Source organism: Oryctolagus cuniculus, chromosome 7 (genome assembly GCF_964237555.1).
Source record: "Oryctolagus cuniculus chromosome 7, mOryCun1.1, whole genome shotgun sequence".
In the NCBI taxonomy this organism is placed as follows: Eukaryota; Metazoa; Chordata; class Mammalia; order Lagomorpha; family Leporidae; genus Oryctolagus; species Oryctolagus cuniculus.
In genome coordinates this window covers 77,647,769-77,674,337 of record NC_091438.1, presented here as the reverse complement: position 1 = coordinate 77,674,337, position 26,569 = coordinate 77,647,769, and the positions used below count along the sequence as shown (strand labels likewise).

General features: G+C 44.2%; 1 protein-coding gene across 7 annotated transcripts in view; it reads left to right on the top strand.

Annotated features, from left to right (window-relative positions):
* The first annotated feature begins 23,061 nt into the window (after nt 1-23,061).
* The window catches only part of MTF2 (metal response element binding transcription factor 2), an 83,894-nt gene continuing 80,386 nt past the window's right edge, over nt 23,062-26,569 (top strand). For 3 of the 7 annotated variants that reach the window (XM_017346079.3, XM_051857496.2, XM_051857495.2), the window contains exon 1: nt 23,082-23,334. Coding sequence is in view for 2 of the 7 variants with exons in the window: in XM_002715858.5 (XP_002715904.1) it covers nt 23,330-23,334 (5 nt within the window). In the remaining 5 variants the exon portion in view is untranslated. Of the gene's footprint in view, nt 23,335-26,569 lie in introns of all 7 variants that reach the window. The other 4 variants (XM_051857491.2, XM_070078032.1, XM_002715858.5 and 1 more) reach the window with 3 other exon arrangements.

The following is a 26,569-nucleotide window of genomic DNA, read 5'->3' as shown; positions in this document are numbered from 1 at the left end:
TTCCAGCAGCTCACCTAAAATTTTCATCTGCCAAGACAGCATTAATTAACATCATCTGATGATAGCACTTACAAATTCTTCTGGGGCTGGGGTAGGAGGAAGATGATTTGACAACCCTAAAATTATTAGTTAACAAGAAGTCACAGTTTAATTTTTCCATGTTCCTATAAATTCACACCATGCTGCTTTCCTTACAATAGATTTTAGGTTCATTTTTTATAGCAAAAACAAAACTTTCTGGATAGTAAGACTTAAGGCAGGGAGACTTAGACTATTTATTCTGAAATAATAATAATAATAATGTCTTTCTGACAAGCTTCATGAGTTTGTAACTTGGCAGCCCCTGGTCTTATGTCCATGATATGGACCCCTACCTAGGGATTTCACTGTTGACTTTGAGGCATGAGACACCATAAAACCTACAGTACCTATGCACACAATTTGGAAATGCAGGGCAGGAGGCTTACTACCCTATGGAGAGAGCTGCTGACCAGTGAAGGATGGGAGCAGATGGACAGATTATTCTTTCTTTCAGTAACACTGGAGACCACCCTTATCTCCATGCCACTGCCTCTGCTTCTGCTTTCAACGTCTTCCTTCTCCGCCTCCACCAGTTCCTCAGCTAACACAGGAACCTCCAGCTCTTAAGCCCAGCTTTCTCCTGTTTCTCTGCTGCTGCTGCCCCTGCCTTCCCCATATTTGTCACTTCTCCTCCTGCCCCTTCTCTGTCACTGAGAAAATTATCACTTTTTTTTTTTTTTTTTTTTTTTTTTGCTATTTCAATCTGAAACACCTCAGTGTGCTCAGGAACCCTGATATGCTTAGAGGATTTTTTTTTTTTTTTTTGACAGGCAGAGTGGACAGTGAGAGACAGAGAGAAAGGTCTTCCTTTGCCGTTGGTTCACCCTCCAATGGCCACCGCGGCCAGTGTGCTGTGGCCAGTGCGATGTGGCTGGCGCACTGCGCTGATCTGAAGCCAGGAGCCAGGTGCTTCTCCTGGTCTCCCATGGGGTGCAGGGCCCAAGAACTTGGGTCATCCTCCACTGCACTCCCGGGCCACAACAGAGAGCTGGACTGGAAGAGGGGCAACCGGGACAGAATCCGGCGCCCCGAATGGGACTAGAACCCGGTGTGCCAGCGCCACAGGCAGAGGATTAGCCTATTGAGCTGCGACACTGGCCTGCTTAGAGGATTTTTAAAATTGTTATTTTTTTAACATAGAAGACTTCATACAAAAGTGCTTCCATTCCAGATGAGTCACTGAAAAGAAATAGAGTCATAGCAATAAAAAGTGAGAAGAAATTTAGAGATCATGTAGACATCAAACTCCCTTGCTTTATGCATGAAAACATTGAGATTCAAGAGAGAAATGACAAGAGCCGGGGCTGTGGCATGGTAGGTTGAGCATCTACCTGTGGTGCTTGAATCCCATATAGGTGCTGGTTAGAGTCCCTGCTGCTCCACTTCCAATCCAGCTCCCTGCTTATGGCCTGGAAAAGCAGTGGAAGATGGCCTAAGTGCATGGGCCCCTGTACCCAAGTGGGAGACCCAGAAGAAGCTCCTGGCTCCTGGCTTCAAATTGGCCCAGCTCTGGCTGTTGTGGCTATTTGAGGAGTGAACCAGTGGATGGAGGATCTCTCTCCCTCTCTCTAACTATGTCTCTCAAGTAAAATAAGAGAGAGAGAGAGAGAGATGATATGTTTATTTGGTGTTCTAGTTATCTTTTGCTGCATAACAAATTACCATAGAACAGAGTGGCATAAAATGACAATTTTTATTACATTTAAAAAATTTGTGGTTAGTAACCAGGGCAGAGATCAGCCAAGTGATTCTTTTCCATGTGGTATTGACTAGTGGTATTTAGCAATCAGATGGTCCCCAGAGGGTTCAAAATCAGTTTGATCACATCTGACTCACATCTGACCTTGGTGTGCAGAGCTGGAAGCCTGAGTCCAGCTGAGACTCAAGAGTATTACAGGTGACTTCTGACTTATGAGGGTCTTAGGGCATCTGGATTTCTTATCTGCAAGGTTAGGACTCCCAGAAAGAATGGTCCAAAAGTCCAATATAGAAGTTGTCAGTTTCTTAGCATTCTGGATCCAGATAAGATAAATCAGGGAGGGTGGGATAAGGCTGAGCAATGAGAAACCTTCAATAAATAATGAATCAGAGGGATTTTGCACACTAATTTTCATGAAACTCTGAATTTTTCATTAATCAGAATCAGTATCTGAGTCATCCTGAAGCCCTAAAAGGGGACGAGAGCAGAAATCACTCTGGATGCTACCATTATTATTTGCGTGGCCGTCTGTTACTTTTTTGGCTTCTGATTCTCTTCTTCCTGCTTATTCTCTGGGGGCTGTCCCAAGGCTTAGCTCATCACTTGCTATCTTCCAGGTCCTTTGCTTCGTAGAAAGCTTGTCATTCTCTCAACTTTAAAACATTTATGTTCATTTACTAATTTTGATTAATTATTCCCAATGATACTGCTTATTCTCTCTTACCTGAACTCCAAGCCCTTCCTCCCAATTCCATTTGGAATTGTTCTAATTGGACATTTCACGACATCTCAGATTCAGATTATCAAAAATAAGCATAATATATATATCCAAAACAAGGTCATCATCCCCTTCTGAAAATTAGCTTTTTTCGGGCTCCTTTTTTTTTTTTTTTTCTCTACATCATCACTCTTTAATATTCCAGGTTTAAATCTTTGGGCTCATCCTGGACTTTCCCTTTTATTTACCATAAACTTTGTTTACCGATCAATTTTGGTTATAGTTACTCCATTTCAAAAGGTCTAGTAGAGCCATACCTTTTTCTTTAGCCACGCTGGCGCTGAGCCTTTACCACCTTAATCTGCAGTAATATTCCCACTAGTCTTTATGGCATGTTGTCCCCTTTTTTAGTTCATCTTGCATACTGCCCTCAGACTAATTTTCCAATAATGATTGAATGATGTTACCTTTTTTCTAAAACAAATATATAATGTTTATTATATTCTTCTGTTCAAATACTAGTATCTCCAACAAGGTCTTAAGGCCCTCTGCCCCCAACTTCTATCCTGCATACCTATCCTAAACTAGCCCTAAACATATAAACTAAACCCTAAACACCTAGCTCTTGATATAGCCATATTCCCTAGTGTTACACCACAAAAACCTCCTCTACAACATCCATTTCCCTTTTCTTCTTAGGTTTTCTCCTCAACTACACTAACAGCAATAAATAAAACTCAATGTTTAGTAATTTTGGATCTGGAGTTATACAGATGTGGGTTTGAGTCCTAGTTTAACCATCATAATGATCTGATCAAATTAACTCTTTTTTCTTAAAAGATTTATTTTATTTATTTGAAAGGCAGAGTTACAGGGCCAACTTTGTAGCATAGTAGGTAAAACCACTGCCTGCAATGCCATCATCCCATATGGGCACTGGTTCCTGTCCTAGCTGCTGCACTTCCCATCCAGCTCCCTGCTAGTCACCTGGGAAAAGCAGCATAAGATGGCCCAAGTGCTTGGGCCCCTGCATCTATGTGGGAGATCAAGTTGAAGCTCCAGGCTCCTGGCTTTGACCTGGCCTAGCCCTGGCAGTTGCAGCCATCTGGGGAGTGACCCAGCAGATGGAAGATTTTCTCTTTCACTCGCTCTCTCTTTTTAAAAAGATTTTATATATTTGAAAGTCAGAATTACAGAGAGAGAGAGAGAGTGAGAGGGGAGAGGGGAGGGGAGAGAGAGGAGAGGGAGAGGATCTTCCATCCGCTCGTTCACTCCTTAGATGGCCACAACAGCTGAGGCCGGGCTGGTCCAAAGCCAGAGCTAGGAGCTTCAGCTGAGTCTCCCACGTGGATGAAGGAGTCCAAGTACTTGGCTATCTTCCATAGCTTTCCCAGGAGCATTAGCAGGGAGCTGGATCAGAAGTGAAGCAGCCAGGACTTGAACTGGTGCCCATATGGGATGCCAGCATTACAGGGGCAGCTTAATCATCTGCCATAATACTAGCCTCCAAATCAACTTCTGAACCTCAGTTGCATGTTTGAAAAACAGTGATAATAATAGGGTTGTTATTAATATGAAAAGAGATAACACATTTAACACAGCAAGCACTCAATAATATTGACTATTATTTCAATCTCCTTCTTTTTGCTTTACCAAACCACCTAATTTGTACCTTTTACTGCTCTTGTAGCACCTTGTTCTTACCAGTATTACAATATTTGCCACACTATCTTGTAGTTTTTGTCCTACTCCTTGAGAGAATAGGTCCTTCTAATCGTGTATTCCTAGAGGCCAGTATGTAAAAGATTCCTTATCAAAGAAGAGTATTTCAGGGCAGGTGTTTGGCGTAATGGTTATCATGCCCCCTGGAATGCTTATATCCCATATTAAAGTTCCTGGGTTGCAATCCCAGCTCTGCTTCCAATTTCAGCTTCCTGCTAATGTGCACCCTAGGAGGCAGCAGATAATGGTTCAAGTGGTTGGGTCCCTACTATTCACATGGGAGACCTGGATTGAGTTCCCAGCTCCTGCTTTCCGTCTCGGCCAGCCCCTACTATCGCAGGCATTTGCAGAGTGAGCCACTGGATGGGAGATTTCTGTCTCTCTACCTGAATAGAAAAAAAAAAAAAAGTCGACAAATTGAATTTCAAATATCATTGAAATATATTGACTTTTCTCTTTTTAAAAAATGTATTTATTTGATAAAGAGAGAAAGAGAAAGCAACCAAGCACTCTCATCTCTGGTCCACTCGCCCAATGCCTGCAACAACCAAGGTTGAAACTGGGAGCTGGGAACTTCATCCAGGTTCCCACATGGTATCAGGAACCCAACTACTTGAGCTACTACAGGGAGCTGCCTCCCTGGATCTGCATTAGCAGGATGCTGTAATTAGGAGCCATGGGTGGATACTGAACCCAGGCACTTCAATATGGATGTGGGCACCTTAATTACCAGGTCAAATATCTGCCCTTTAGCTTTTTTTTTTTTTTTTTCAGGCAGAGTGGACAGTGAGAGAGACAGAGACAGAGAGAAAGGTCTTCCTTTGCCATTGGTTCACCCTCCAATGGCCGCCGAGCTGGCACACCATGCTGATCTGAAGCCAGGAGCCAGGTGCTTCTCCTGGTCTCCCATGCGGGTACAGGGCCCAAGGAATTGGGCCATCCTCCACTGCACTCCCTGGCCACAGCAGAGAGCTGGCCTGGAAGAGGGGCAACCGGGACAGAATCCGGCGCCCCGACCGGGACTAGAACCTGGTGTGCCGGCGCCGCAAGGCGGAGGATTAGCCTATTGAGCCTCGGCACCGGCCTTGCCCTTTAGCTTTTAAATTAGTGATTTATGAACAGGGAATCATCCAACCTACAAAACAGAAAGGAGCTTTGAGGAGCTAAACAGAGTGGATGGATCAGATAGGCAGAAAAATATGGAGACAAACAGGAACAAGTAACAGATTGAGCATTTCAAGGTTAGTTTCTTCATAGGAATAGAAGTGAAATTTATTGGCTTAATGGGATTTGGCTATCATTTCTTTCCCGATTTTTCAGATGTCCAGTTCTACAAGTGCACAATTTATGTTTTGGTTTGGTGATGCAAAAGTTTAGAATGAGTGACTTCCTTTGGGGCCTGCTGTCTTTTCTTCAACATGTTGAATAAATAAGTGCTGAGGGAATGAATCCTTTCCTGGTTATTACAGAGAAACCATATTCTCTCTCTTGAATGTATACAATAATTGTAATATTCGCCACACAGTCCAGCATTTAATAATTTAATGTCTCTTATTGTTTCATATATTTTATTTCCTAAATCAGATTGGGCCTTCCTTGAGGGTATACAGTGATCTAATAAATGCATATTAGTATGGGTGCAAACTGTTGAAATCTTTACTTAGTATATACTAAATTAATCTTCTGTATATAAAGATAATTGAAAATCAATCTTGATGAAGAATGGGATGGGAGAGGGAGTGGTAGATGGTTGTGGGTGGGAGGGTGGTTATGGGGGGAAAAAGCTGCTATAATCCAAAAGTTGTGTTTTGGAAATTTATATTAAATAAAAGTTAAAAAAAGAAAGTTAAAAAATTAAAAAATAAATGCATATTAAATGATAGAAAAATACATGGTAGATATTCAACAAATTATTATTAAATGAATGAGTGGAGAATTTCATCTCTTCCCTTTCTGTTACTGGACTCACCATTGGGCATTTCTAGGATCTTAGTTATTAGAAGGAAAACAGGAGAGGAAAAAGCTGGTTTGTGCTCTACAGGATAGAGGTAAAAAAAGTATGTGCTACAAATTCACATAATTACTTTGGAAACCTATATATAAATTGATAGGAACCAGCACAACATTTGTAATGCATCAGGCACATGATGGCAACCAGCTACAATAACTTCCTATTTTTGCTTTTTATATTCTCCCCCAATCTCTTTGATATCAATTCCACAGCACATTTAGTTTAAGAGATAGCTGATGAAACCAGCAAGATGGTATCCTCCCACTTCAACAGAGCAAAAGATTTGTCATTCCTGAAAGTGCAAGGAAATACATTTTCATATCATGAGATGATATAATTGATAAAAATTTTGCTTCATCTTGCCGTGAAATTTTTCTGTGATAAATGCTCCAAGAGTGGTATATATCGCTAATTTTGAAATTCCAATGAGTAATATTATTGGAGTAAGTATTATGGACTATGAACGATGAACTGTATGGTAACCATATGTTTACTTTTCTAAGAAACTGACAAACTGGCCGGCGCTGGGGCTCAATAGGCTAATCCTCCGCCTAGCGGCGCCGGCACACCGGGTTCTAGTCCCGGTCGGGGCGCCGGATTCTGTCCCGGTTGCCCCTCTTCCAGGCCAGTCCTCTGCTGTGGCCAGGGAGTGCAGTGGAGGATGGCCCAGGTGCTTGGGCCCTGCACCCCATGGGAGACCAGGAGAAGCACCTGGCTCCTGGCTCCTGCCATCGGATCAGCGCGCCGGCCGCGGCGGCCATTGGAGGGTGAACCAATGGCAAAGGAAGACCTTTCTCTCTCTCTCTCACTGTCCACTCTGCCTGTCAAAAAACAAAAAAAAAAAAAAAGAAACTGACAAACTCTCTTTGAAAGTGGCTATTCTGGTTTGCATTCCCCCCAGCAATGAACGGGAGTTCTCACTGCTTCACATCAATGTTTGGGATTTCAACCATTTTAATAGGTGTGTAATACCTCATGGTTGCTTTATTTCATTGAGTTATTTTTTGAACTGTGTGCGCCACCACGGCTGAGCAGGCTACTCACAGGGGATGAAGCGGGAGGAGCGGGCGGTACCTGCCAGGCTTGTCAGCCGTGGAGAACTCCCGCGGTAGATCGTCTCTGGCTTGATTTCCACCTGGTTGAAGGTCTTCCTTTGTGCGCGCCCATCATTCTGCCCACCACCTCAGGCTGGCTGACGCGCCCACGACCTCTGGCTTCTCCACGGGTGGCGCGGCCTTCTCGCTCACGCGCAGACGCGTCCGAAGCCAGCGCTGCTTCCGCTGGGGGCCCCGGCTCCAGCAGTTGCAGTGGGCCGTGAGGCTCTGTATTAGGTGCTCACAGAGCATGTCCAGCCGCTGGTCGGGCTCCACGCCGCGGTAGGTGAATTTGGGAGGTCTGTTGCTGCTTCTGCTTGTTGTTGCTTTAATTTGCAAATCCCTAATGGTTTATTGTGCTGAGCATCTTTTCATATGCTTATTTGCCTTGTGTGTATTTTCTTTGGTAGGATTTGTGTTAAAGTTATTTTGGGTATTTTTTTTAAAGATTTATTTTATTTATTTGAAAGAGTTACAGAGAGAGGTAGAGACAGAGAGCTCTTCCATCTGCTGGTTCACTCCCCAGATGGCTGCAACTGCCAGAGCTGAGCTGATCCAAAGCCAGAAGCCAGCAGCTTCTTCCGGGTCTCCCAAGCAGGTGCAGGAGCCCAAGGGCTTGGGCCATCCTCCACTGCTTTCCCAGTCCGTAGCAGAGAGCCAGATTGGGAGTGGAGCCCATATGGGATGCGGGCACTGCAGGTGGTGGCTCTACCCACTATGGCACAGCGCTGGCCCCCCAGTGTCAGGTTTAATAGGAAGCTAAAATCAGAAGCTGAACCCAGGCCCTTTGATAACAAATGTGGGCATCCCAGGTGTCAACTGCTGTGCCAAATGCCTGCCCAAACTCTCATTTTATAGATGAGGAAATAGATAAATATAGCATGGAGAAATTAAGTTGTTTTTCATGTTTTGCATAACAAAAAGTTCAGGAATTTAGGGCTAATACAGTTTTCAAGGATTTAACAATGAAGCAGTCTCCTATTTTTCTGTTTCAGCATAATCAGCATTTGGCTTTTGTCCTAATGGTCACAAGATAGCTGTTGTTAATATAGTTGTTGCATTCATGTTACAATAGAATGGAAAAGGAAAAAGAGAAACAATGGGAAGTCTAAATAGACATACCAACTGAAAGCCTTTTTCTAAAATGCTAAAGCCTTTAGAAAAAGCTTCCCTTTTCTCCATTCCACATTACTACATATATATATATACTTATATATATATAAAACAATGGAATTATTTAAACTACTTAGCTTTAGTTATAGGAAATTGTGTGAAGTTTAATGTTTTAGTTTTCTAGAATGTCTAAAAAAAGCATCCTCTTTGAGGAGTGGAGTTGTGAATAGCCTTTGGGGTTTAGAGTTTAACATGACACTATTTCTTCATTAACTACTTTGTACACCTACAATTAAGGTGATACCAATGCATTTCATGGCTTAGGTACCATTGCTGATGAGGGCTTATTGTCGCTCCCCCTCTTTGTGGAGGAACGACACTGGACCCTGCGCTGTTCTTTCGTCTGCTCGGCCCTTCCCGGGTTTGCTGCTGGTCCTTCCCGGGTTGGCTGCCGACCCCTCCACCTCCATGGAGGGGCGGCTCCCCCTGCCACTTTCCCCGCTTCCGTGGAGGAGCGGCACACCGCCGGCCGGCTCTCTCGGGGGCTGCTCAGGTGTTCCTTCAGATGTTCCTCGTGCATGTTGTCTCTCTCCTCCTTTATAGTCCTCTTCCACCAATCCCAACTCTGCTGCCCACACGCCGAGCACGCTGCTCTCCTCCAATCAGGAGCAGGATCAGCTCCTGCAGCTTATCAGTCAAACTGGGGAGAGGCAGCTTCGTACAAGTTTACTCCTCCCCAGCGCCATATTGTGGGAGAGCAGATGCATAGAATAAGTCTTAATTCCAGTAACTTAGTCTAGTCTCAGTTGCTCCCCACACTTATGAAACCAGTGCTCTTATACATTGGTAACATTTTAAATTGGCTCAAAACTTGGAAAGCAATTTTTTATTATATGTATTGGGAACCATTAGAATTTTAAACATTTCTTGGGTATTACCAGCACCAGGCAATCTAAATTGGGATGCAACTCATGGGAGGATTCTGCTGACAAAGATAAGCTTGGAAAGGCACTAAGAAGTTGGTATATGGATGTACTGTTGAAAAGAAAACATTGAGGCTGTAACCAGGAAATGGTAAGTACAAAGTACTTATGGTGAGGGAACTGACCCATGAATTATCAAGACCTGTCGGGGGGAAAAACACAAGATAATGTACAGACCAGGACATTCAGTACAGAATTTGATCTGACAACAGAAGACATGTTGCAAACCAAACATACTGTTCACAGGGCTTGCCAGAATGTAAATTGCCTTATTAACTAAGAATTCTACAACTAAAGGGGTACCTTTGGCACTTTGGCACAATGGTTAAGATGCCCACATCGGCCGGCGCCGCGGCTCACTAGGCTAATCCTCCGCCTAGCGGCGCCGGCACACCGGGTTCTAGTCCCGGTCGGGGCGCCGGATTCTGTCCCGGCTGCCCCTCTTCCAGGCCAGCCCTCTGCTGTGGCCAGGGAGTGCAGTGGAGGATGGCCCAGGTGCTTGGGCCCTGCACCCCATGGGAGACCAGGAAAAGCACCTGGCTCCTGGCTCCTGCCATCGGATCAGCGCGGTGCGCCGGCCGCAGCGCGCCGGCCGCGGCGGCCATTGGAGGGTGAACCAACGGCAAAAGGAAGACCTTTCTCTCTGTCTCTCTCTCTCACTGTCCACTCTGCCTGTCAAAAAAAAAAAAAAAAAAAAAAAAAAAGATGCCCACATCACACATTGGCATGCCTGGGTTCGAGTCCTGGCTTCACATTCAGCTCCAGCTTCCAGGGAGGCAGGAAGTGATGGCTCAAGTACTTGAGTTCCTGCTACCCTTGTGGGAGACCTGAGTTCTGTTCTCCTGGCTTTCGGTTGGCTCAGCCTTAGCTATTGTGTAATAAATCAGTGCATGGGAAATTGAGGGTCTTTTTCTCTCTCTCCCACTTTTCCTCCCTCTCTCTGCTTTAACAATAAAATTGAAATAAACAATAAATCAAAATAATTCCTTAAAAATTCTCCAATGAAAAATATGTAACTATGAAGACATTCATTCATTAAAGCATAGTTGAAGAAGCACAACCTAATGAGGCAAACAAAAAGTTTGCAATGGAATATTCACTTGATGGAATGTTGTATGTGCAGTATACTTGCATTTTTTAGCGTAGTCAAAGCATGAGAGGAAATAATATGAGTGGTAATGAGATTTTTTTTTTTTTGACAGGCAGAGTGGACAGTGAGAGAGAGAGACAGAGAGAAAGGTCTTCCTTTTTTCCGTTGGTTCACCCCCTCAATGACCACTCCAGCTGGTGCACTACGGCTGGCGCACCACGCTGATCCGAAGCCAGGAGCCAGGTGCTTCTCCTGGTTTCCCATGTGGGTGCAGGGCCCAGGACTTGGGCCATCCTCCACTGCACTCCCGGGCCATAGCAGAGAGCTGGACTGGAAGAGGGGCAACTGGGACAGAATCCGGCGCCCTGACCGGGACTAGAACCTGGTGTGCCAGCGCCGCAGGCAGAGGATTAGCCTAGTGAGCCACGGCGCCGGCCTTAAATAAATCATTTTAAAAATCTCATTACTGGCCGGTGCCGTGACTCACTATGCTAGGGGTTATAAGTGAACCCTAAATACATGATAGGAAGCTATTGCTTTGAGCTTTTCTGAGTGGTGATTCTTGTATTTGGCATACCCTGGAAAGTGTGCTTCTGTTATCAGTCCTTGTAGGAAAAGAAATTTTAAGCCATGTGGTTCCCACACAGGCCAAATATGAGTCTCATTCCCTTGTACCTGAACTGTTACTCTGGTTGTCAAATAAGAGCTTCTACACAGCTGTGTGGGTTGCCGCATAGACTCCTTTGAGAATTATTCCTACGGAATAGTAATATGTGATGCTGCCTTGATGTCGAGCTGTGGTTCCTGTTCTGCATACTTCTGGGCTTTTTTTAGTTGTTTGTGTGTGTGTGTTTAAATAATGCAGTTAGGGGCCCAGCATTGTGGCCTAACAGCTTAATATGCTGCCTGAAATCCTGGCATTCCACAAGGGGACTGGTTTGAGTACAGGCTCTCCACTTCTGATCCAGGTCCCTGTGCCTGGGAGGGCAGTGGAAGATGGCCCAAGTGCTTGGGCCCTTTTACCCATATGGGAGATCTGCATGAAGCTTCTGGCTCCTGGCTTTGGCCTGGCTCAGCCTTGGCTGTTGCAGTCATTTAGGGAGTGAGCCAACGAATGGAAGATATCCCTCCCTATCTCTTCCTCTCTGTAACTCGCTTTTCAAATAAATAAAATAAATAACTCTTTCAAAAAATGCAATTAAAAGGTAAGTCTATTTTTTTTTTTTGTTTGTTTGACAGGCAGAGTTAGACAGTGAGAGAGAAACAGAGAAAGATCTTCCTTCCGTTGGTTCACCCCCTAAATGGCCACTATGGCCGGCATGTGCTGATCCAAAGCCAGGAGCCAGGTGCTTCTCCTGGTCTCCCATGCGGGTGCAGGGCCCAAGCACTTGGGCCATCCTCCACTGCCTTTCCAGCCCACAGCAGAGAGCTTGACTGGAAGAGGAGCAACCGGGACAGAACTGGTGCCCCAGCCGGGACTAGAACCCTGGGTGCCAGTGCTGCAGGTGAAGGATTAGCCTAGTAAGCTGTGGCGCTGGCCAAGGTAAGTCTATTTTGGCACAAAAATTGAACATACATAGCCAGGACTCGAACTGGTGCCCATATGGATGCTGGCACGATAGGCAGTGGCTTTACCTGCTACACCACAGTGCTGGCCCTACATAGATTTAATAATTGTTAACATTTTGCCATATTCACATCATAGGTACTTTTTTATGGTATTATGACATTCTTTTTTTCCCCAAAGATTCATGTTCATCTTTTTTAAAGATTTATTTATTTATTTCAGAGGCAGAGTTACAGAGAGAGAGGGCAAGACAGAGAGAGTCTTTTATCTGCTAGTTCACTCCCCAAATGGTTGCAAGATGAAGCCAAGAGCCAGGAGCTTCTTCTGGATCTCCCATGCGTGTACAGGGTCCCAAGCACTTGAACCATCCTCCACTGCTTTCCCAGGCCATCACAGAGAGCTGGATTGGAAGTGGAGCAGCTGGGACTCAAACTGGAGCCCATATGGAATGCTGGTACTGCAGGCAACGGCTTTACCTGCTATGCCACAGTGCCAGCCCCTGGGCTATCTATTCTGTTCTATGTATCAGCTTTTATGCCAGTAGCATGCTTTTTTTTTTTTTTTTTTTTTTTTTTTTTTTTTTTTTTACAGGCAGAGTGGACAGTGAGAGAGAGAGAGACAGAGAGAAAGGTCTTCCTTTGCCGTTGGTTCACCCTCCAATGGCTGCTGCGGCCGGCGCACTGCAGCCGGCGCACCGCACTGATCCGAAGGCAGGAGCCAGGTGCTTCTCCTGGTCTCCCATGCGGGTGCAGGGCTCAAGCACTTGGGCCATCCTCCACTGCACTCCCGGGCCATAGCAGAGAGCTGGCCAGGAAGGCGAGCAATTGGGACAGAATCCGGCACCCCGACCGGGACTAGAACCCGGTGTGCCGGCGCCGCTAGGTGGAGGATTAGCCTATTGAGCCGTGGCACCGGCCAGTACCATGCTATTTTAATTACTATAGCTTTATAGTATGCTTTGAAATAAGTTATTGTAATCCCTCCAGCTAGATTTTTCTTGCTCAGGATCCTTTGGCTATTCTGGATCTTTTGTAGTTCCACATGAATTGTAGGATTGTTTTTTCCTACTTCTGTAAAGAATGTCATTGGTATTTTGATACAGATTGTATAGAATCTGTAGATTGCTTTAAGGTAGTACAGACATTTTAATGATATTGATTCTTCCAATCCATAAGTAAGGAATATCTTTCCATTTTTTTGAGTCCTTGATGGTTTCTTTCATTAATGTTTGATAATTTTCATTGTAGAGATCTTTTACTTCTCTGGTTAAATTTATTGTTAAATATTTGATTTTTTTGTGGTTATTGTGAATGGGATTTCTTTCTTGATTTCTCTTTCAATGAGTTCATCATTAGTGTATAAAAAAGTTACCTTTTTTGGTATGTTTATTATCTAACGTGCAACTTTACTGAATTGGTTTATCAATTCTAACAGCTTTTTGGTCGAGTGTTTAGGTTTTTCCATGTACAATGTCATGTCATTGAAAACACGGATGTTTTGACTTCCTCTTTCCCAATTTTTATGCCCTTTTTTACTTTCTCCTCCCTAATTGCTCTTGCTAAAACTTTCTTTTTATTTTTTTAAAAAATTTATTTATTTATTTTAAAGTCAGAGTTACACAGAGAGAGAAGGAGAGGCAGAGAGAGAAAGAGGTATTCCATCTGCTGGTTCACTCCCCAGATGGCTGCAATGGCCGGAGCCATGCTGATCTGAAGCCAGGAGCCAGGAGCTTCTTTCTGGTCTACCATGTGAGTGCAGGGGCGCAAGGACTTGGGCCATCCTTTACTGCTTTCCCAGACCATAGCAGAGAGCTGGATTGGAAGTGGAGCAGCCAGGACTCGAACCAGTGCCCATATGGGATGCCGGCACCACAGGTGGCAGCTTTACCTGCTACACCACAGCGCTGGCCCTGCTAAAACTTTCAGTACTATATTGAATAAGAGTGACAAAAGTGGACATCCTTGTCTTGTTCCAGATCTGAGCAGAAATGCTTTCAGCTTTTCCTCATTCAGAATGATATTGGCTATTGGTTTGTCATATATAGCCTCCATGATATTGAGAAATGTTCCTTCCAAACCTTGTTTGTGGAGTTTTTATCACTAAGGAGTGTTGATTCTTTTTTTTAAATTTTTTTAATTTTCTTTTTGACAGGCAGAGTGGACAGTGAGAGAGAGAGACAGAGAGAAAGGTCTTCCGTTTTGCTGTTGGTTCACCCTCCAATGGCCGCTGTGCTGAGTCTGGCGCACCGTGCTGATCCGATGGCAGGAGCCAGGTGCTTCTCCTGGTCTCCCATGGGGTGCAGGGCCCAAGCACTTGGGCCGTCCTCCACTGCACTCCCTGGCCACAGCAGAGAACTGGCCTGGAAGAGGGGCAACCGGGACAGGACCTGGTGCTCAGACTGGGACTAGAACCCGGTGTGCCGGTGCCGCAAGGTGGAGGATTAGCCTAGTGAGCTGTGGTGCCGGCCATGGAGTGTTGATTCTTACCAGATGCTTTCTCTCTACCTATTGATAACACTATATGTTTTTTGTTTTTCATTCTGATGGTGTGATTTATGATGTTTATTGATTTGCGAATGTTGAACCAACTTTGCATTTCTGGGATAAATTCCACTGGATCATGATGTATGATGTTTTTGATGTGGTTTTGGATTTGATTTGCTAGTATTTTGTTAAAAATTTTGCATCTCTGTTCATTAAGGATATAGGCCTGTATTTTTGTTTTTGTGTCATGTCTTTGGTTTTAGTATCAAAGTGATGCTGGCTTCATAAAAAAAGTTTGGCAGAGTTACATCCTGTTCAATATCTTGCAATAGTTGGAACAGTTTGGAGTTAGTTCCTATTTGAATGTTTTGTAGAATTCAGTAGTAAAGCTGTCAGGTCCTAGACTTTTCCTTGATGGAAAAGTTTTTATTTTTTTAGATTTTTAAAAATTGTTTATTTGAGAGGCAAGTTGTAGACACAGAAAGGGAGAGACAGACAGAAGGGTTTTCCATCCTCTGGTTCACTCTCCAAATGGCCGCAAGGGCTGGAGCTGGGCCGAACTGAAGCCAGGAGTCAGGAGCTTCTTTTGAGTCTCCCATGTAGGTTCATGGGCCAAAGCACTTGAGCCATCTTCCAGTGCTTTCCCAAGCCATCAGCAGAAAGCTGGATCAATAAGGAGCAGCTGGGACATGAACTGGAACCCAAATGGGATGCAGATGCCGCAGGTGGAGGCTTAGCCTACTACACCACAGAACCTGTCCCAAGACTTTTGATTACTGCTTCAACCTCATCAGCTGTTATGGGTCTGTTTAGATTGTCTAAATCTTCTTGATTTAATCTTGGTAGGTTATATGTTTCCAGGTATTTATACATTTATTTGAGGTTTTTTAGTTTATTAGCATATAATTCTTCACAGAAGTAAAGAAAAAAATGTTTTCCAGTTTTATTTTATTTACTTAAAAGGCAGAGTGACAGAGGGAGAGATCTTCCATCCACTAGTTCATTTCCCAATTGTCCCCAAAAGCCAACTCTGGGCCAGGCTGAAGCCAGGAACCAGGAACTGCATCTGGGTCTCCCATATGGGTTGCAGGGGCCCAAGCTCTTGGACTGTTTTCCCGGGAGCATTAAAAGGGAGCTAGATTGGAAGCAGAGCAACAGGGAATTGAATCTGTGCTCTGCTATGGGATGCTGGTATTGTAGGTGGTGGCTTAACCCACTGTGCAACAATGGCATCCTCTAGAAGTAGAGGTATTTTAACATGTCTTTTTAATTAGATTATTATAGAAAAGTCATTTCCTTTTGATGTTTCAGATTTATTTCCTTTTTCAGACCAGTGAAAGCAGACTCTCTAAGGGCACTGAGTGTCTTTTTTTTTTTTTTTTTTTTTTGATAGGCAGAGTGGACAGTGAGAGAGAGAGACAGAGAAAAAGGTCTTCCTTTTCCATTGGTTCACCCCCCAATGGCCGCTGCAGCTGGCGCACTGTGGCCGGCGCACTGCGCTGATCTGAAGCCAGGAGCCAGGTGCTTCTCCTGGTTTCCCATGCGGGTGTAGGGCCCAAGGACTTGGGCCATCCTTCACTGCACTCCCGGGCCATAGCAGAGAGCTGGACAGGAAGAGGAGCGACCAGGACAGAATCCGGTGCCCCGACTGGGACTAGAACCCAGGGTGCAGGCGCTGCAGGCAGAGGATTAGCCTAGTGAGCCGAGGTGCTGGGCAACTGAGTGTCTTTCTAGCTTCTAAGTTGTCTAATTCTTTGCATTTTTATCTCTGAACAATGTCAAAGGTTTTCTAGCCTTTTTACACAAGAGACTAATAACTAATAATTGGGAACTTGTATGTTTATTGTTTATAATATTCTTTGTGATTTTTCAGCGAGAAAGTTTGAGAATTATCTAATGCCTTAAATGTTCTGCCCAATTTTCATCTTTTTCACTTTTGGTTCTGAATATGACAGAGAATTCAGTGTTATCCTACTACTGAGTTCTGTTAGATTTTCAAATATTTAGATCCTATCAGTCAGAGGACACTAAAATATGCTGGGTGGCATACAACTTCATATTATAGTGGCCTAATGCAACAAAAAATATTTTTTCTGAGTGAATATACACACCAATGTATGAATGTAGGCCCATATCTTAAAATGTACATAAAATTAACTAAAAATGAATCGTAGATTTAAATGTAAGAGAGGAATGTACAATAGTTCTAGAAGAAAATAAGTAGAAAAATGGACTGTGTCAGGCAAAGAGTTCTTAGATATAAGAGCAAAAGCATGTGGCATTTGAAGAACAGATAAATTGGATAAAAAGTTTTTGCATTTCCAAAAAAACTCCAGCAAAAAAATGAAAGACAGATCATGGACTGGGAGAAAATATTTGCAAGTCATGTGTCTGGTAAAGACTTGTATCCAGAATATATGATGAGCTCTTAAATTTGATCTAAAAAGATAAGTAGCCTCATTTAAAAATGGGCAAAAGATATGAATAGACATTTCAGCAAAGATACAATGGTGGCTAATAAGCACATGAAAAGATAGTCAACATCATTAGCCATTAGAAAAATGCAAATTGAACCCAAGATGAGAAGCCACTTTACCTCTACTGCAATGAGTACAATCAGGACAGACGATGACAAGTATTAGCAAGATTATGAAGGAATTAGAACTGTTACACATTGCTCACACTACACAGTGGCTTCAACACTTAAAGATAAACTTCCCATACAACTCAGCAACTCCACCTCAGGAACCTGCTTAAAGGAAATGGCCACACAAAGACTTGTACACAAATGCATACTTATTCATAATAGCCCCATATTGGAAACATTCCAAATACTCTTCAGCTGATGAATGGATAAACAAAATGTGGTCCATTCATACAATGGAGTTTTAAGTAGCAATAGAAAGGAAAAAACTACTGATTGGTACAATGTGGATTCAAAAACATGCTGAAGGAAAGAAGTCAGATGCAAAAGACTATTTAATATGTGAGTGCATTTGTATGATACTGCCAGGAAAGGCAAACCTATAGAGACAGATAGCAGACAAAGCACCCTGGATTGAGGGTGAAAAGCAAAACTGACCGCAAATGGATATTGTTATTACTCAGTCTTTCATTACTATAACAAAATACCTGAAACAGGCTACTTTATAAAGAAAAGAAATTTATCTGGGCTCATGATTGTAGGAGTGCAAGATCCAGGAGTCTCATCTGATAATGACTTTTTTTCTTCAAAAGATTTATTTATTTATTTGAAAGAGTTACAGAGAGGGAGAGATGAGAGAGAGAGAAAGAGAGAGAGATCTTCTATCTGCTTCTCACTCCCCAGATGGTTGCAATTGCTAAGGCTGGACCAGGCCAAACCCAGGAGCCAGGAGCTTCATCCAGGTCTCCCACGTGGGTGGCAGGGGCTCAACACTTGGACCATCTTCTGCCGCTTTCCCTAGGCCATTTGCAGGGAGCTGGATTGGAAGTGGAGCAGCTGGAACATGAACCGGGGCTCATGTCAGTGTCGCAGGCAGCAGCTTTACCTATTATGCCACAATGCTAGCCCCTTACAATGGCTTTCTTGATGACAGAGCCTCAAGGTGGCAAAGAGTATCATAGCACAAGAGACAAGGCAGTATGTATCTGTCTATGTAGTCTCTCTCCTTTTCCTTATGAAGTATCCAGGATTGAACAATGGGGTCTCATCCTAATACAATCTAATCATCTCCCCCACCCCAAGTCCTACCTCTAAACACCGTAACTGGAAGTTTCTATCTACTTAATACTGTTTTTTTTTTTTTTTTTTTTTTTTTTTTTTTTTTTTTTTGACAGGCAGAGTGGACAGTGAGAGAGAGAGACAGAGAGAAAGGTCTTCCTTTTTGCCGTTGGTTCACCCTCCAATGGCCGCCGCTGCAGCCGGCGCACCGCGCTGATCCTGGCAGGAGCCAGGAGCCAGGTGCTTTTCCTGGTCTCCCATGGGGTGCAGGGCCCAAGCACCTGGGCCATCCTCCACTGCACTCCCTGGCCATAGCAGAGAGCTGGCCTGGAAGAGGGGCAACCGGGACAGAATCCGGCGCCCCAACCGGGACTAGAACCCGGTGTGCCGGCGCCGCAAGGTGGAGGATTAGCCTATTGAGCCACGGCGCCGGCCTTAATACTGTTAAAATAAGACTTTGCACGGTCTGGCACTGTGGCACAGTAGGGTAATCCTCCGCCTGCTGTGTCAGCATCCCATATGGGCACCGGTTCTTGTCCCAGCTGCTCCACTTCCAAGCTAGCTTTTTGCTATGGCCTGGGAAAGCAGTGGAAGATGGCCCAAGTCCTTGGGCTCCTGTACCCATGTGGGAGACTGGGATGAAGCTCCTGGCTTCTGGCTTTGGATTGGCGCAGCTCCAGCCGTTGCAGCCATTTGAGGAGTGAACCAATGGAAGGAAGACCTTTCTCTCTCTCTCTCTCCCTCTCACTGTCTATGACTCTACCTCTCAAATAAAATAAATAAATAAACTAAAAAAATTTAAAAAATGTTTTTTTCAAAAAAAATAAGACTTTGCAGACAAAACTCAAATTGGCAGGGCAAGGAAGGGAATGATATTCAAACCATAATAAGTACAATGATTTTTTTTTGGGGGGATGATGGAAATTTTCTAAAACTGGATTGTGGTTGAAGAATGCACAACTCTATCTCTGGTTATTGGAGTAATTTAGGGATTGCAACACACGCGTCCATAATTACTCCAGCAAGGGGGAGGGAGTTGTGACTGCCTTTTAAAGATTCTCCCAGAAAGTGATATACATCACTTACCCCTTCCATTTCATTGGAGAAAAGCAAGTCACAATGCTATGTCTAACTTCAAGTGCAAATGAGCGCAGTTTCACTATGTGTCTATAAGAGAGGAGAACCAGGATATTTGTGAACAACCCTAATGATAATCCCTGAAATAAATTACAACCATAAAGAGATTACTTTGACTGGAGTTAACTGTGCATCATATTTCTGAGGGACTTGACTGTTTTTTCTTCTGAAAGTCCTATTCCATAGCATGTTGCTTAGCAGAAATTTCTAAGACTGGTATTATCATTACAGGTGTTTTGTATATTTTACTGTGACTTCCTGAGTGTCCATGAATCCCTAAGCACCTGGTTTCCTCAATAATATTTGGTTATACTTTTATACTCTTGTACTAGCATAGGAAGAAAATCCTCCCTCCCCCTTTTAAAGACAGGCATCCTTGACTTATCTAATGCATGAGGGACTCTCTTTTTGTGGTGAAAGAAGCTGAAAGTTAGACCACTGAGTGGAAATTATGGGAAGGTAGATTGTAACTCAATATAAAGGAGAAATTTTGGCTTGCAGTAGTTCCCCTTTACCTATGGTTTGGCTTTTCAAGGTTTCAGTTACCTGTGGTCAACCATGGCCTGAAAATACTATATGGAAAATTCTAGAAATAAATAATTTCTAAGTTTTAAGTTGTATGCCATTCTGAGCAGCATGATGAAATCTCAGTTTTGCTTCATCCCCCTTGGGACATGAATCATTCCTTTTGTTTGGCACATCTATATTCTATAAAGGGCCTTCAAAAAGTTCATAAAAAATACAAAAACCTGGGGCTGGCACCGTGGTGCAGTAGGTTAATTCTCCGCCTGTGGTGCTGGCATCCCACATGGGTGCCGGTTCTAGTTCCGGCTGCTCCACTTCCAATCCAGTTCTCTGCTATGGCCTGGAAAAGCAGTGGAGGATGGCCCAGGTGCTTGGGCCCCTGCACCCACGTGGGGGACCAGGAAGAGGCTCCTGGCTCCTGGTTCCTGGCTCTGGATCAGTGCAGCTCTGGCCTCTGCGGCCATTTGGGGAGTGAACCAACGGAAGAAAGACCTTTCTCTCTGTCTCTTCCTCTGTTTGTAACTCTACCTCTCAAATAAATAAATAAATCTTAAAAAATACAAAAACCTATGTATGGATTAAACATTTTTTATACTAAAATAAATTTATTTTTAAATTCAATTTCCATGAACTTTTTAAAAATATTTATTTATTTATTTGAAAGGCAGAGTTACAGAGAGGCAGAGGCAGAGAGAAAGAGAGAGAGAGGTCTTCCACCCCAGTACTGGTTCACTCCCCAGAAGACCACAATGGCCAGAGCTGCGCTGATCCAAAGCAAGGAGCCAGGAGCTTCTTCCAGGTATCCCATGCGGGTGCAGGGGCCCAAGGACTTGGGCCATCTTCCACTGCTTTCTCAGGACATAGCAGAGATCTGGATCGGAAGTGGAGCAGCCAGGACTTGAACTGGTGCCTATATGGGTTGTGGGCACTGCAGGTGGCGGTTTTACCTGCTATGCCACAGCACTGGCCCTCCATGAACTATTTTAAATCCCTTTATATAGGCCATGTATGTACCTGTTAGTTAGTAACTGTCTTGGTTAAAGGATTAACTGTCTTAGTATTGTAGTGCTTGTGATCAAGTGACCTTTTTTTACTCAATAGTACTGTCAGAACACCCAAGTATTAATGAAGCAATTCAAATATGCCATAGAGAAGTTGTAAAGTGCTTCCTGATGGAAGTTAGTGCCTTAAGAAAAAAACTGTCTATTTAGAGTTTGCTAAGATCAATAGTACAATAAAATATGTTGAGAGAGAGAACATTCACCTAAGTTTTATTACAGTATGTTGTTATCTTATTATCTACATTAATCTCTTCCTGTGCCTAATTATAAATTAAATTTTATGATGGACATTTATACCTAGGAAACAACATAATATTTTTAGAGTTTGGTACTATCAGAAGCTTCTGGCATCCACTGGGGGCGTCTTGAAACACATCCCTCACAGATGAAGGGGGACTACAGTATCAGAGTTTCTGTGTAAACGAAATTAGACTGGCTCTGAGGTATTAAATCACTGAAGATAGTGAAGGCGAGCTTTGCTATCTGACAGAAGTGTTGTGGAGAACTTAGACAAAATGTTTTATTAGATTTAGTGGCATAGAAATATACCTGTCTTGTAACATCATCCTTTTTTTTTTTTTTTTTTTTTTTTTTTGGACAGGCAGAGTGGACAGTGAGAGAGAGAGACAGAGAGAGAAAGGTCTTCCTTTTGCCGTTGGTTCACCCTCCAATGGCCGCCGCTGCAGCCGGCGCACCGTGCTGATCCTGGCAGGAGCCAGGAGCCAGGTGCTTTTCCTGGTCTCCCATGGGGTGCAGGGCCCAAGCACCTGGGCCATCCTCCACTGCACTCCCTGGCCATAGCAGAGAGCTGGCCTGGAAGAGGGGCAACCGGGACAGAATCCGGCGCCCCAACCGGGACTAGAACCCGGTGTGCCGGCGCCGCAAGGTGGAGGATTAGCCTATTGAGCCACGGCGCCGGCTAACATCATCCATTTTTGAACTGCTTTTTTTTAAAGTCAAAATTTTCAATGTATAAAAGGCATTCAAGAAGAATTTATTACCAAGTAGGTTATAAGAGAATTGAGATAAAGTGAAAATCGAAAGGCAGATGCAGTAAGAGTGTAAGAAGATGGAGCTGAAATTAGAACTGTTGGAAACACAGCGGAAGGGAATGACCAAGATATTTAGAATATTGAATAATATTGGCTAACATGAATATGCTTATTTGCCAAGTTCTGAGGTCACAGGCTGAGGGAACCCCTTTTGAAATATGAGCAAAGTGTGGTTAGGCAGTTAAGAGGTATTTTTTTCGAGACAGAAAAAAAAATATGGGATTTACTATCCCTGGGCATAGTATCAGCCAAAATATAAAATGATTAAGAAATATTTTGACAAAGTTATAAATGTAGGACCATACCTGGCTACGAAGAGGTGCGAGACTGTATTTAAATGTCCCTCGAAGAGACAAGCACGCACTTTCACGGTTTTGTCAGTTGGGACCCCTATCGGCCGCAGAATATCGGGCAGGGTAAGGGTCTGCCTTACTATGAAAAAGTTCTGTATTCCTAAAATAAAACACCTTGCACAGGATTATTCTAATTTCATTCAAATTAAGAAGAATCGCAAAGGAGGTAAACCGAAAAAACATATCAGGAGGGAAAATTCTGAAAGCCTTCCATATCAGCAGCTCCTCTTAAGGAGTTTGGGGCTTAACAAAATATAATTCTGACACGCTGGGTCTCCTCCCCGCTGGAGGAAATTCTAACAGCAGGCCGCAGGGTGAAGGCAGAAGAACGTGCTTCAGGCGAAGTTTTCCCCGCGGAAAGGAAATCGGCCCAGCAAGGGACACAGAGCACCGTCTTATTTCCCAGGGAAGGAATATCACACTGAAGGTCCACTGCGACCGTCTCCGTCACTAGACACAGCAGCGCTGCTCAAGCGACAGCCAGGAGCCGTGCGCTCACTATTGTGTTAGCCCCGGCAGCGGAAGGACTCGGTCTCACCGCAACGTTAAAGAGTCCGTCTTTGTTCAGCCCCGGCTCGGGACGCAGGGCGCGGTGTTCTTCCGCGCTCGCCGCGCAGTCCCCGCCCCCGCCGCGGCCCTGGAGAGCTGCCATTCGGCACCGGAGTCGCTCTGCGATCCCAGAATGCACCGGTAGTCCGCGGGAAACCAAAATGGCGAAGGGCTGTAGCGAAGTGGGCTGTGTTTGAGGCCGGTGTAAGAGCGCTCAGTCTACCCGCAGCCCTCGTCCCCAAGGAGCTCCGTTTGTGTGTGCGTATGTGCGGGGTGCCCGGTGGGGCGGGTGCCCGGTAAGTGCTCGGAGTCGCAAGGGAAGCGCCCACGGGGACGTGATTGGTTGTTTTTTCCTGTATGAAGCGGTTGGCACCACTGAAGTGACCGAATGAGGTGAGAGACCTTGGCCTGGGAACCGACTCTTCCGGAGGAGGTGGGGGTGGGGGGAGCAGGAAGAAAGGAAGCAAGTATAAAAGGGAAAGATGGAGGATCAAGGTGGGGGTGGGGGCTCTCGTACGTGGGTGCCTTTGCAGATGTGTGTGTGTGTGTGTGTGTGTGGAAGAGAATGGGTGGAAATCAGTAGTCAGTTGAGTGTTGGAGAACATTGGGACCAAAGGCGCTAGGAGGACGTTGGGGAAGTCCGTTGGAGGAACGAGATAAAACGTTGAGACGGGGAAGCTGTGTTTGGAGGGCAGGAAGGAACCTGGGGGCGGGAGACGGTTGGAGGGGCAGGATGAACCTGGTGACGAGGCGGTGGGGAGCCGAGGGGAGGAGCCGGTAGGAAATGGGGGCTGAGGGAGATGCGGGGAGCTCAGGAGGTGCAAAGCAAAGTAGCAGCTTGGAACTGGGGGCTGGTGGGGTTGTGTGGGATTGGAGTGAGCGGCTGGATGGGGTATGGGGATAAGTAGAGCTTGGAAGCCTAAAGGGAAGTAGTGGGAGGGAAAATGAGATGGGCGAGAGGTACCCTGTATTTGGAGTGCATCCAGTATCTGAGGCATTTCTTTTTAATTAAATCCAACTCGTACCCCTGCTCAGATGTAGGTTTGTATTGTATTCGTTTTTGCAACTGAGATAATTACGGTCTAAGGGATTTCTACTAATTTGCCAAGATTTCTTAACATATTTCGGCAGTGCCAGAACTCTACTCCGACTGTGTTTTACAATCTGGTGTCCTTGGTTGCTAGAATTTTTCTTTGGAAGCAATTAGAGGGAACAGATGGTTTTATCGGGGTGATTTGATGAACAGTGAAGGTTCATGAACAATGGGAAAACGGTTATGGAATGTTATTTTATTCTTGAGAGCGTTTAACTTTAGGACAGGAAACCATCTTATTATACCAATTCAAATGTAAAAGCCTAGGTAGGCCTATGTATAACATACAGGAAAACACCATGTGAGGTCAGTACAGAGCTAGAAATATGTAAATTGTGCCTGATTTAATTTGACTCCAGATGCTCCGGTAGTAGTAACTTTCTCCTTCAGATCAATTCCATGTGACTCTCCCGTGTACTACCTCGCCTACAGGCTGGTTTCAATTTCCATGTTTCTGATTCTCTCTTGAGAATTATTTTTTGTTTTGGGAGGGGGCAGTGACTTGCAAAGACAGTTGAATTTAAAAGTATTTACGGTGGATAAATAGTATGTTCTTAAAATTCTTTATTGGCCTTTTCAAATGTTTGAAAATACTTTAAAATGGAACCATTTTGACCATAAGTTTTAAGTGTTTGATAGTTCAGGCAAGGAAAGGGTTTTAAATTTCATAAATCAAAGTATTATGTTTTGTGTTTGGAATGTTAGGTACCTTCCCAAGTGTTTGCAGTGATAGCATGAGAGGGAATACAGCTTGTTAAGTTCCTAAATATAAAAATCTGAATTCAGATTTTAAAATTTGCTCACCTGATTTTTTTAAAGTGCTAAAAATGTTCTAAATATTTGAATTAAGAATGCACCTGTTTCCTGCTGCTGCAGATTTTTATGTGAATCGGCATTAACGGAAATATCAGATGAAATGCACACATAATTTTAGAACTTGATGTATAGAAATTATCTGGCTAACCCTTGTTTCTAGATGAAACAAATGTATTTAATAGTCTTTTAAATTATGTCTGTGGCCTCCAAGCTGTCTTTGGAAAGGAATTTTATTCTGTATATTTTGCTATGGGTCATAAACTCTTTAATGTCATGGATTACAAATACTCATATACCTTTTCATTAGATCTTTGAAAGGATAATTTGCTTTATTTATATTTTAGCATACTCTTCACATCTGACTTGAGGAAATTGAAAGTATACTGGTAATCTGTTTTAACAAATACAGAAATTTGCCTCTGAGGAATTGCCATGGCCAGCATCTGTAGCATTGGTAGTTCTGAGTGTAGAACTTAAGTGCTGTGTTGGTCTACCCTTCATGAATAATATTCCTTGGCTTTCTTTAGGAAAATTTGTTTTTTTAAAATGAAGTACAGTATAACAGCTCTCTCTTGGAATGTGGAAGTTGCTTTGTTGATATTTCTTTTTAAAATATTTATTTATTTGGAAGGGAGAGATAGAGAGCATTTAATCTGCTGGTTCTTTCCCCAAATGCCTGTAACAGCAGGGGCTGGGCCAGGCTGAAGCCAGGAGGCTAGAACATCTGGGTCTCCCACAGGGTGTCAGAGAACCAAGTACTTAGGCCATCATCTGCTGCCTTCCCAGGCACATTAGCAAGAAGCTGGATCCAAAGCAGAGTAACTAACCAATTCTGATACCTGTGTGCAACACCTGCCCCAGTGACATTTCTTATGTATTAGGGTGGTGCTGTCCAATAGAACTTTTGGCAATGATGGCAGTGTCCTATATTTGCTTTATTCAGTATGGTAGACACTGATTACACTAGAAGTGTAACTATTGAGGCAAAGAACTAAATTTATAATTTGATTTATTGAAACTAGAATTTTTATTTATTTTTTTTATTTTTATTTTTAGACAGGCAGAGTGGACAGTGAGAGAGAGAGACAGAGAGAAAGGTCTTCCTTTGCCGTTGGTTCACCCTCCAATGGCCGCCGCGGCCGGCGCGCTGCGGCCGGCGCACCGCGCTGATCCGATGGCAGGAGCCAGGAGCCAGGTGCTTTTCCTGGTCTCCCATGGGGTGCAGGACCCAAGCACCCGGGCCATCCTCCACTGCGCTCCCTGGCCACAGCAGAGAGCTGGCCTGGAAGAGGGGCAACCGGGACAGAATCCGGCGCCCCAACCGGGACTAGAACCCAGTGTGCCGGTGCCGCTAGGCGGAGGATTAGCCTAGTGAGCCACGGCGCCGGCCCGAAACTAGAATTTAAAGGCTGTATTGGACAGTATGATATTAGGAGCAGTTGTATCCATGTGTTAGGAATTGCCATATCTATTAACTCTGAAAAGATGCAGGAACCTAAGGTGAAGAGCTGCCTTAGGATTGAGGAAGTTAAAATGAAATATTCTGGCAGGCACGGTGGTTCACTTGGCCAATCCTCCGCCTGCGGTGCCGGCACCCCGGGTTCTAATCCCGGTTGGGGTGCCATGTACTAGTCCCGGTTGCTGGTTGCTCCTCTTCTGGTCCAGCGGTCTGCTGTGGTCTGGGAGGGCAGTGGAGGATGGCCTAAGTGCTTGTTGGGT